This window comes from Hylobates moloch, unplaced genomic scaffold, assembly GCF_009828535.3.
Source record: "Hylobates moloch isolate HMO894 unplaced genomic scaffold, HMol_V3 SCAFFOLD_9, whole genome shotgun sequence".
Lineage (NCBI taxonomy): Eukaryota > Metazoa > Chordata > Mammalia > Primates > Hylobatidae > Hylobates > Hylobates moloch.
In genome coordinates, this window is record NW_026652284.1 from 112,344,285 (window position 1) to 112,357,010 (window position 12,726).

Consider the following 12,726-nt stretch of genomic DNA (forward strand, 5'->3'; position numbering starts at 1 on the left):
CCTGAAAATATGTTGAGATCTCCCACCTGCAATTTAATTTGATCCTAAACCTTTATTGATATTAGATAAATTCCCTAAGTAAATTATTTTGCCTTGCCATCCTGATTATACCATATAATCAACTGAATGAATATCTACATGGTATGCTTCAAATGTTTAATAGCTGCCGGGCGCGGTGGCTAACGCCTGTAGTCCCAGCACTTCGGGAGGCCAAGGCAGGTGGATCACGAGGTCAGGAGATTGAGATCATCCTGGCTAACACGGTGAAACCCCGTCTCTACTAAAAATACAAAAAATTAGCCAGGCGTGGTGGCAGGCGCCTGTAGTCCCAGCTACTCGGGAGGCTGAGGCAGGAGCATGGTGTGAACCCGGGAGGCGGAGCTTGCAGTGAGCGGAGACCACGTGCCACTGCACTCCAGCCTGGGTGACAGAGCGAGACTCCGTCTCAAAAAAAAAAATTAAATAGCATTTAAGTATATTCTCTTTTAAAGTTTTATATTTAGAAGATATCAATATACTCTTAAATGTCAAATCAAGTAACTAAGTACAGCTCTCCAAAATGAAAATATATTCCTGTTAACCAACTGCCTACTTTAAAATGAAAGAATAATTTGCAAACTTAAATTTAAAATTTGCAGGTCTTACTTTTACTGTTTGTCACCTAATGTTTTGTACTAACCTTAACCTCTCTGAGCCTCAGTTTCTCCTTATGAATGGAGATTCACTAGTGTCTACCTTACAGGGATATGGTGAGGACAAAGTTAATACATATGCAGTGCTTACAATCATGCCTAACACATGGTAAATATATGCTATTATTAACTTTATTCTCCTCATGAATGATGTTTTTGTAAATTCAGCAAAATCCTTCATTAGTTTGCACATTTCCTTTATGTCTTTTCTCCAGGCTTCTGTCCACATTTTCTTTCCTAAGTTTATGGTTCTTATAAAACAATATGAGAATTTTACAAAAAAAGGACTCATGACAAAAGGTTGTTTGTTTTCTTCTCGATAATCAGGTGACCTCTGGATACAAAGCAAAAACGATTGTTACTGCACTGCCAGGGTCTTTCCTGGATCCTTTGTTATCACCATCTCTCATGGAAGATTATGAACTGAGACAGTTGGTCTTGGAAGTAATGCATAATCTCATGGATCGCCATGACAATAGGGCAAAGCTTCGAGGGATCAGGTAATATGCCATTTTGAAATGGACCTAATGATAATGTTTTTAAATTGCTAAATTAGTGTATTTAAGTATTGTGATTTTTAAAAATCTAGCATGTTCAGGTTTTATTAATCCAGAATTTTATTTAATTGGTATTGAGATAATTTAATCAATATATTTTAAGATAGCAGATTTTTGGAGGGCACATATGTACTCTTCAGAAGCAATTCAGTAGTATCATTACATACAGGCTTATCAAACTCTTAAGTATAAATACAGTTTTCCATATAAGATGTGATATTGTAAATAAATGTGCTATTGATTAAAAATGATATATTGATTGTCTCTAGAATAATACCGGATGTAGCTGACCTAAAGATAAAAAGAGAAAAAATTTGTAGACAAGACACAAGTTTCATGAAAAAGGTAAGACATCTTCTAAAAAAATAAATGCATAGTGTAAATTACAGCCATTTGAATTGTTAGGTGGTTTTGTATTGATCTGCGACCTTGAAATGAAGCCATAGAATTTTGAATTTGAAAGACCTCAAGATGCCATCTTCAGCCTCCCTCGAGTATAACATTCCTGGCAGTGTCTCCTCCAGCCTGTGTTTGAACATTGTATTGCTGGGCTGCTGTAGTAGTTCTAAATTTCTTCTCTGAGTAAAACGTCTTCCTATAATTCTTGCCCTGGCAATCCTCTCCCACTAAAAATCACACATACTGATTCCTCATTTAGCAGCTCTTTTATAGACAGCTTCAAGTTTCTGAAAATAGCTATCACCATCGAATAAATTAACTATGGTGAATTTTTACTGTCTATTAGGCATTGTTTTCTACACTATTTGGGATATAAAGATGAGTTGGGCAGGATCTCTTCCCCTAGTTTTAATGGTTTTAGCTGGATTTTCATGATGATAATTTTAATTCTGTAGGTCTACTGGCAAATGGCTGAATTTAGAAAATTATGATATTTATGGTTATTTGCATATTGAGTAAACTTTCTGTGCAGTTATTATTCGTCCAAAGCTTGGGCACCTAATATTTGCCAGACACTGAGTCAACATTGAGAGATATGATAACCATGACACTGCCAGCTGCTCTTATAACTAACACAGTATTGCCAGCTAAGGGAGCCTGTTTTTAGAGGTGCGAGGAGCCCCGTAGGAAGCTAGGTGCAGAGACCTGTAATCCATGTTCTTTTTTGCCTCTTTACTAGACCATGCTTTCTCCCTGACACCGTCTTTAATGTTGCTATCTCTACCATTACTATTGATTGCTGTGTTTCAAGTTAACTCCATTTTAAAACTTCATTTGAAAAATAATTTACAAAATATCACCCTTCCTAAATTAATGTGATTCCTTGAATAAAATATTTAAGTGAGGTCGGCCGGGCACGGTGGCTCATGCCTGTAATCCCAGCACTTTGGGAGGCCGAGGCGGGTGGATCACGAGGTCAGGAGATCGGGACCATACTGGCTAACACAGTGAAACCTCGTCTCTACTAAAAATAAAAAATAAAAAAAAAAGTTAGCTGGGTGTAGTGGTGGGTTCCTGTAGTCCTAGCTGCTCTGGAGGCTGAGGCAGGAGAATGGCGTGAATCCGGGAGGCGGAGCTTGCAAGTGAGCCGAGATCGCGCCACTGTACTCCAGCCTGGGCGACAGAGTGAGACTCTGTCTCAAAAAAAAAAAAAAAAAAAAAAAATTTTAAGTGAGGCTATACTGTATATCAAAAAACTGGTTACTAAATAGGACAGTTACATTAATTCTTCTCAATTTTTATTTCTTATTTCTTTATATCACCTAATGAAAGAAGTTATTCTACATAACAAGGAACTTCAAACAATTTTTTAAAATATTTTTTATTGACAAATTATAAGTATACATTTATGGAATACAATATGATGTTTTGATTATATGTGTATAATGTGGAAAGTTTAAATCCAGCTAATTAACATGTTCATTTTCTTGCTTACCTATCTTTTTTTATGGTGACATATTTGAAATTTACTCTCTTAGTTATTTTGAAATATACAATACACTATTATTGACTATAGTCACTGCTGTGCAATAGATCTCAAAACTTAACTCCTTCTATCTGTCTGAAACCTTGTAACTTTTGATCAATAATCTCTCCATACCCTCCTCCTCGCTCTCAGGCCCCAGCTCTTGCTAACCACCATTCTCTACTTCTGTGAGTTCAACTTTTTTAGATTCCACATGTAAGTGAGATTATGCAGTATTTCTTGTGACTGACTTGTTTGACTTAGCATAACGTCCTCCAGGTTCATCCATATTGTCACAAATGAAATAATTTTCTTCTAGTGTAAGGCTGAATAGTATTTCATTGTATATATATATATGTACTACATTTTCTTTATCCATTCATCTGTTGATGGACACTTAGGCTGATTCCATACTGAGGAACTTTTAATCATTACTGATATAATGAATTTTGAAAACTCAATTGATAGCTTATTTTTGAGTTTTTGACTTTATACAATGACATTAAACAGTCATGAACATTGAGACTGGATTTCATTTTATCCGTTGTGGGTTATAGAAATAATACTTCTGCTGTTTATTTTGCTAGTCAACCAATTTGAAAGGTTGTAGTTTAACGGCAAGATTAGACTATTATTTCATGTTAGATTTTGAATCGTTAAACTGTTCTCTGAATTAGTTATTCCTCTGTTTTATAATTCAAAATAACTTTCCTTGCTAAGCGTTTGTTATCATTAATGTAAACCATTCCTTTTTGGGTCTTTCTCTTTAGAAGCAATGCGTTCACACTTTTTTTCCTTTGTCAAAATTTTATTTTTATAATTTAACACTATTTTTCATTTACCTTGCAATTTGTTTTATCAGTAAAAATGTTGTTTGATTTTCATATGAAACCTTAACTAGCAACTCAGAGAAGTTCCTGCAAAGAACTAAAGAAAAAAAATCGGGTTCTGTAGCCACAGGATGATGGACTGGCCTTTAGTTAAGAGAATCCTAGTTTAGCATAGACAGTATATTTTCTATGTTAACATTGTTTAGGCAACTGTGTCTTAGATTACTACCCAGCCTAAAACGACTGCATCTGAATGTTGTAGGGACATCTTATATACGGAGTCTGTTTGAAAAACAGTTCCAGGGCTGGAATCCCTTATACATTGGGAGGTATCACCACATTGGGAGGTGAAGTGTCACCTGTAATTTCCTAGTGAAGCGTATTCTTCCAGAGAAAGCAGCTGCCACCACTGAGTCTGTGACTGAGTATATAGTATGTAGTTTCTCACCATGTGAAAGAGCTCTTGTTAATGTTTCACCAAATCAAGGAATTATGTAGAAAAGAGTACTTTTTATTATGAAATATATAATATATGGGAATTATTACTTTAATTATTTTAAGGTGAACAACAGTATAACCAAAAGCATCCCACATGTTCTGTCTTCTTCATAACTCCATCCTCTCCCCTACAGGTAATCACTATCATTGCTCTGACTTTGATGGAAATTGACTCCTTCGAGTTTTTTTTACAGTTTGGTAACCTAAATATACATTATGTCCTTGAACTATATTGTTTAGTTTTGCCAGTTTTTGTAATTTGGGTGAAAGGAAGTGTATATTATATATTCTTTTAAGTTTAGTTTTTTTTTATTCAGCTCTATTTTGGTAGAATTCCTCCATGTGTGGCTTTAATAGTATTCCATGATATGAATATACCACTAATTTTCTTTTGTTGGCAGACATTTGAATTGTTTCCAGTTACTGAATTAGTTGAATTGTTTCCAGTTACTGAGTGTTATGAACTGTGCTCCTAACATGCTCGTACATGTGTTATGCTGTATGTAACTCCCATTTCTCCAAGGCCTGTAGGAGAGGAATTGCTGAGTAATAGGTTATGTATTCTTCAAATTCACTAGATAATGCCATACCAATTTGTAAAGTCATTATACCTATTTCTATTTTTACATTACATATTACAAATTTTTTATTTCATCTAATATGGTGAGTATGTAGTAGGTAATTTTTAAAGACAAACTTGAATTACTTAAGGAACCTGAAGTCTAAATTCTCACATATGTATGCACCACTTTAATGTTTGTTAATGATGTTTAGAACCATAGAATTCAAGAATATTCTTAGGTTTTGAGAGGACCCAATACATAAAGTTTTTTTTTTTCCCCACCCAAGTATAGAAACTATATGTGTTTGAGAGAGAGAAAGAACGAGAGAGACAAACTCTAGATTCAGAAAGGTGGAAACCAAAATAACAACTTCAGAAATAAAGGAATCTGGTGGGTAGCTTTATATCTGTAGCCAAAAAAGGCTTGCTAACACTGTACCACAGATTTATGCAGACTTAACAAGTCAGTCATTGTCACAGCTGGAGAACTACAGGCCTCCTTACTGGGATGGGACCTTAGTGCATATTAAATAGAGAACAGAGCAGAATGCACACTTGTTACAGACAGGCTGGCTTCAGAAGAGTCTGTGCTGTTCTTGCCCAGTTTCTTTTCCTAAAATGATCAGAAGAAACTTTTGAGAAACAGGCTTGGAATTAAGCCTAAAGTCTCTCCACATGGGAAAAATGAGTGTTCTTAACCCTGCCTGCACATTATAACCACATGGGGAGCTTTATACTTGAAAAATAATGATGCTTGTGCTTTGCCACTGACCAGTTACATCATATTGGAGGAGAGTGGACAGTGGTGAGAAGTGGGGAGGGCAAGAGCATGGTGGTCATTCCAGTTGTCCAGTGATTCCAGTGGACAGTTAGGGTTAAGAGCTAATTGAGTTGATGTCACCATTGTGACTGGAAATGGCATTGTACCTATAACCAGGAATGCTTTAGAAAGGAAAGGCTTTAATAATCTTTATTATAATAATCTTTACTTAGATCAGTCTAGTTTAGGGGAAACCTCTAAGCAATAATCTTTACTTAGATCAGTCTAGTTTAGGGGAAACAGGGGAGTTTCTATAACCTCTTCCCTGTTAATAGGCATTAGACTCGCCTTCAGAGACTCCATGCCAAAATGTAACAGAACCTGCAGATGCTCTTCTCTGTACGGCTAACCCACAGCACAGGGATTGTTCCCCAGTCAAGAGAGCCTCAGTACATTTCCTCTCAGTATAATATTCTTTATCATTGCTGAGGCTGTATTGCCAAAGTATCTCTCAGGATTCTGCCATCCATTTCACTTTTTTTCTCAAGTCAGTCCATAATTTGCTTTTGTTTTTTTTCAAATTACTATTAAAAAATATTTTCATTGTTAGCACAGGAACTGTTTTTTACTGGTTATTTTTATTTAAGGTTTGTCTTCAACTTTAACATTAGTTTGTAGTTGTATATTAGCATGTTGATTGATATTAATAATTGGAATTTAACCATCTGATCATCAACTTAAATTTCATTTCCATGTGAAGCTATATAATAACATAGCTACACTGTAAAAGTGTATGTATGTGAAATCTGCCTTTTCTACATTGTAAGCAAAGTTACCTTTTTCCTTTCTTTTTTCCTCAGAATGGGCAACAGCTATATCGGCACATATATTTGGGTTGTAAAGAGGAAGACAATGTTCAGAAAAACTATGAACTACTTTATACTTCTCTTGCTCTTATAACTATTGAACTGGCTAATGAAGAAGTAGTTATTGATCTCATTCGATTGGCCATTGCTTTACAGGTATGCTTTCATAACCATTCACTGCAGAAAACATTTTTTATAAAGCAGACACTATCTTCGAAATGTTGCCTTTATCCAAGGACATGCATTTTAAAAGGGAGGTATCTAGTTGTAAATCTAAAATACTCGAGACTATGATTACATTCTTCATTTATTCCTTTTACATATGTTGCGTAGCATCAACTTGTGTGCTAAATATCCTTCAAGGCCATAGGGATATAGTGTGATGAAGAAGACAAACACAGTCCCTGTACCCACACTTCCTATGCTGGGGGGGGGGGATAGTCATTAAATAAGAATGACATACATGCAGTTGTTGAATTAGAGTTGCATAAGTGTTATGTGATAGAAGGACAGTATGCAATGGCTATATATGCATGTGTATGTATATATATTTATATGAGAACAGGAAAGGCTTTCCTAGGGAAGAGAGTTTAAGTTGAAAAAATTAACTCTCTTGTAAAAGAACATTTATTTTCCTTTCAGAATTGTTTTAGAAAATAACTTCTGATAAAGTGGCATTTTTGTTAGCTTTCCAAACTACCTGCAGTTTTCCAGTGTAATCAGAGAAAATGCTGGTGAAGTGTAAGAACTTGATCTCTCTGATGTGTTTGTTTCTTATTAAAGGACAGTGCAATTATCAATGAGGATAATTTGCCAATGTTCCATCGTTGTGGAATCATGGCACTGGTTGCAGCATACCTCAACTTTGTAAGTCAGATGATAGCTGTCCCTGCATTTTGCCAGCATGTTAGCAAGGTAATGTATTTAGAAAAGTCCTTAAACTTGAATTTTGTACAAAATTGCTAATTTTATTCCAACGATGATTATTTTTAACTTTGGTGATTATGTATCAAGTTAATTCTATAAAAATATACAGCCAGTAAACTGAAACTACAGCTACAACTGTAGCTACTGTTTTTATATTTTCTTAGATGCATGTTGTTTTATTATAATAGTTTAATGTAGTGGTTGAATGGAATATATAGTTTTCTTCTAGAATACCTTATGTGATTTATTCTATGGCTTTTTTCCTTTGAACCCTTATGACTCTTAGTATCTAAATTTTCTTAAATTATACTCTTTTGTTGTTTATTCTAAACTACTTGAGGCAGATCTCAAAAGTTGAATAATTAATGTGTATCTCAGAGAATTGTCCTGTGTCTTTCAAATATATTTAGTTTTCTTTAGCAGTAACTCTTACATCGTTATTTGCATGACTTAATAAACATTTCAGTGCCCCAAGTTACCTAGCAGAAAAAGTCCACTTTTAAAGACATCTGTAAGAGAGAACTTTATTTTTCTTAAATTGGAAGCACATCGTTTAGTCCTTGCTAAAGTGTAGGCTTTTAGTGTACTCTAAGAAACAAAACTCATCCATTCATTAATCAGACATTTGAGTGAATATTTAATGCCCACCACTAGAGAAGTAAACACTACAAAAGCAGAGTACCTCTTGGCTCACAGTTCATTGGAGGAGCCAGACCACACAAGTGCCTGGAGACCTTGTACACAGGCTGCAGAAGGTAATGCGGCAGATGGAGGATGGTGATTTGTAAAGCGATTTCCAAAATAGTGCATTTGAGAAAATAGATATTCTTGCTTTATTATACTAGGCTTAATCAAATGTAATGTGTCATCATTTTTTGCTTTATAGATTATTTTGTTGTCACAATTTTATCTGCTAAATTTTAAAAATAATAGATGTGAAAACAAAACAAACTTTACATTTGGGCTGTAAACTTAGCGTAAATTCAAAAACAAAGTGATGGTATTTCTTGTAAATGTTTAAAATTGTTTTGTTTTTAAGCTGTTATTCCAAATTTTTATAGCAAGGTCCTGAGGGGTGGGGTTTTTGATTTTTGTTCTGTTTTTGAATATTTTTTAGGTTATTGAAATTCGAACTATGGAAGCCCCTTATTTTCTACCAGAGCATATCTTCAGAGATAAATGCATGTATGTTAATTCTTTACATTTTAAGGATGGGGTACTGACTTGATAAACCAATCAGTAATAATTATAAAGGAGTAAATATTGTTACAATAATTCCTGGTGCTTTATACTAATCATCATTTTTGTCTGTCATTTAATTCATTTAATTATTTCCCTTGTTATAAAAGGGCCTGCACATTATGGATGTTGACTCATGCACAACATGGAGTCCATCTTGAAAAAATGTTTTAAGAATAAGACTTGGCCGGGTGCAGTGGCTCGTGCCTGTAATCCCAGCACTTTGGGAGGCCGAGGCGGGTGGATCATCTGAGGTCAGGAGTTTTAGACCAGCCTGGCCAACATGGCGAAACCCCATCTCTACTAAAAAATACAAAAATTACCTGGGTATGGTGGCATGTGCCTGTAGTCCCAGCTACTCAGGAGGCTGAGGCTGGAGAATCGCTTGATCCCAGGAGGCAGAGGTTGCAGTGAGCCGAGATGACACCACTGCACTCCAGCCTGGGCAACAGAGCGAGACTCCATCTCAAAAAAAAAAAAAAAAGAAGAAAACTTACCCCATTTTTAAAAAAATGTTGGATATGTCTCTTAAATATAGCATATTTTATGTTCTCATATGTAAATCATCAAACCTTTAAGAGTACAGTATCCTGTTGAAGACGTTCAGTAATAGGTAACAATACTCAAAATATTGTGGAAGAAAGAATGTATTAAGGAAAATCAGTGTTATTTCCTGCATTATTTCTTGTTCTCTGAAGAAAAGTATATATGTGAATAATACTTTGTTTGAACTTTTGGGCTATAAAAGCAGTTTATATTGAAAGCATCAGCGGAAGATAATATCAAGCAGTTTGCAAGGAAAGTGAAACCTTATGTGGGTGGGCAAGTACTTCCTAACACTTAGCTGGCTAATGTGGTTTTCATTAACAATCAGTGGGCTACTGATTTTTTATTTTGTCTCTCAGTACACTTTTTAATTAACATGACAAGCTACACTTAATGTTCTTTATTACTTAACAAGTAAAGATCAACACAGTAATATAAGGCTGAATTCACTATTGGAATGTTACTGGGAGAAGAATCACTGCAGAATGCTTAATATATGGGACCACATACTGTGTCGTTTTTAAAGAGCTCAAATTAGTTGCCTGAAATGTACTGATTTTTCTGTTACTGCAGTTTACATTGTGTTTATATTTAGAATATTGAGGCTTTTGCTCTGGAATGTTTTGCGTAGTAACTTATTTTTGCTCAGTAATTTAATACTGAATGATGGTTGTTTTGATGAACTTTGCAGGCTTCCAAAATCTTTAGAGAAGCATGAAAAAGATTTGTACTTTCTGACCAACAAGATTGCAGAGTCGCTAGGTGGAAGTGGATATAGTGTTGAGAGATTGTCAGTTCCGTATGTACCACAAGTAACAGGTAAGAGGAGGATAATTAGAACTCTCACTCTGGTGATTGCTTATGTTATAGTAATTTTTTCATTACCCAGTTAGCAATGAAAATTAATTCTGGTATGTGTCCTTACTATAGCCCAGCCATTTTCAAATGCTTAAGAGTATTTACTTCTGTTTTTTAATTTTGCTATTGAAAAGCTTCAGTAAATTTCTAACGACATAGATACGATTTTACCACGAGCAAATCAAGTCCTTGACTATTTATTGTTATAATACTTAATATTTTATTTAATAGTATATTTTAAAGTGAGATCTTTTCTCACTAAATGATATTCTATTTAAGTTATGGAAAATGATGAAAATTGTATAATGATAAGTGATTATTCAGGTTAATGAATTAGGCAACTTTTGTTATTTGAAAGAGTACAGACTGTTGTTATATAAATAAAACTACAAACTTTTTGAGTTAGGGATTTTTTTTTCTCTGTGAACTATATATTTCCTTCTATTTTTCCCATTGCCTGAAATAATTCTGTTTGAAGGCAAAATTGCATAGTGTCTTGTATTCAACTTTTACTGTAAAAATTAAAATCAAAGAATTTATGTCTTGTGCTTTCATTTTAATTTGGTGACTATATAAATATTAAATTTTGTAAGCGAATTTGTTCTTTGGGGATACCTCTGTTCTACAAGAGAACCATTTGATTTCACTTAGAAAGATTTCTGGATTAGTCACTACAAGTAGCGCAGTCTTTGTAAGTGGCTTTTTTTTAATAACATGGATCCAAAATATATACATTTAGTACAGTAATAGTTGTTCATAACAGTCTGAGATGTTAATGAGTGCTTTTGCATTTTCTTTTAAATTTTATGCTATAAAAGATTGTGTTCCTCAGGAATTCCTTGAGGAAATAAAAGTGCTAAGAATAAAACATTATTAGAGCTTTATAATTTAAAATATTTTTAAAAAATTTAAAATATTTTACTCTTATAATTTGAATTTAGCTCTCTTTCCTTCAAGCAAAAAACCTCTTAAACCCAGGCACAAGCACAAAGGTAAATCCAGTTGTCAGTTTGGCCTGCCCTTTCCCTCACCTGTCCTCTAGGAAAATAGCTTAATAAAATGTGCCTTTTAGAAAATGGGGCCAGTGGCCTGCATATTTTCTATAATTAGTTTAATTATTATTTTCCTATATCTTCCTTACAGCCCTAGTTTATTTTTACCCCTGTTATTTCTTTTTACCCTGTTCCTTTAACTCTTAACAATTTTTAATGAAAGCTCTGGTACTTCTAAAATTTTTAACAAATGGTCTGCACCTCCCTGATTCCTCCCACCCCTAAAAAAGATGTATTCTCTCATAATGCATCTCTACCAATGACTAGAAGAATTCTGAATATTTTAGTGTCTACTTAATTGTATAACTGCACTACCAGAAATCCTACTAGATTTTTCTGATTTGTAAAGACTGATAGTTTAGAACTTGTCTGTGGCATGAGTATCATACCTTAATGCAGAAACAGAATAAGCAGTGATATTTTATGGGTTACTGAATCTGTAATTAACTTTCCTTTTGCTGTGTAACCATCAGATATTCATTTAAAAAATTCAAGGGACTTAAGAACAATGTATTAAAATAAAAAGCAGAACATATTTAGTTTATTGTGTATCATGCAGTACCCATCATCATCACAATGGTAGCTACCATTTATTATGCACTATGTGCTAGGCACTGTGATAAGTGCTTTGTATTCATTTTCTTATGTAATTCTCATAATGGTTTGGTGAGGAAGGTAGCATTATCTTTGTTTACAAATGAGGATAGTGAGGCTAAAATTGAATTAAATGATTAGGTGACACCACTAACAGCCTCTCCAGTTAGTTGCTTAATAAATTATTTGATTTCACTATTTTTCAGGGGCTCAAATATTGTTCAGGCATCCAGAAAGATCCAGATTGATTTTTATCATTTATTTCTCTAACTTCTACTGACTGCCTACAATTTAATATATATTAGGCACTGTTATGACTTTCATAGGGTAGAAAGATGTTAAGATGCAATTCTTATCCTCAAGGAATACAGTCTAGTGGGAAAAGCAGATGAATGATTGAGACACAATGATAACTAGATCTAGAGAAAGAATGATGATCTACCTAAAGTTTATTGAACTATTGATGCCTGGCATCATAATAATGTGGTTGATAAATATTAGCCGATTATTGTATTTTACTTATCTCTAATCAACCTAGAATTCGAATGAATAGTGTGTGTTTAGGCCTGTGCCAAGTACTGCTTTATGAGGGGAAAACAGTAGTGTCCCCCATCTGAATCGTTCAGAGGTACCAGTGGCTTCAGTCAACTCATACAGTTATTTAAGTATTAAATGAGCACCTCCAGTGTGCCAGCTGCTGTGCAAGCAAAAGCCAGAATGAACAAGACGGGTAGGTCCCCGCTTTCACAAAGCTCACAGTCTCTGTTAAATGTATTGTTCACTTGAACCACAAAGCACAGCAGATGATTTGGTATTATTCT

General features: G+C 34.5%; 1 protein-coding gene across 9 annotated transcripts in view; it reads left to right on the forward strand.

The window, feature by feature from the left end:
• The window catches only part of EFR3A (EFR3 homolog A), a 117,910-nt gene that overhangs the window by 73,684 nt on the left and 31,500 nt on the right, over nt 1-12,726 (forward strand). For 8 of the 9 annotated variants that reach the window (XR_009214734.1, XR_009214735.1, XM_032760447.2 and 5 more), the window contains exons 13-18: nt 1,020-1,192; nt 1,519-1,594; nt 6,684-6,845; nt 7,473-7,604; nt 8,734-8,801; nt 10,093-10,220. Coding sequence is in view for 7 of the 9 variants with exons in the window: in XM_032760447.2 (XP_032616338.1) it covers nt 1,020-1,192; nt 1,519-1,594; nt 6,684-6,845; nt 7,473-7,604; nt 8,734-8,801; nt 10,093-10,220 (739 nt within the window). In the remaining 2 variants the exon portion in view is untranslated. The remainder of the gene's footprint in view (nt 1-1,019; nt 1,193-1,518; nt 1,595-6,683; nt 6,846-7,472; nt 7,605-8,733; nt 8,802-10,092; nt 10,221-12,726) is intronic. The other variant, XM_058443642.1, reaches the window with a different exon arrangement.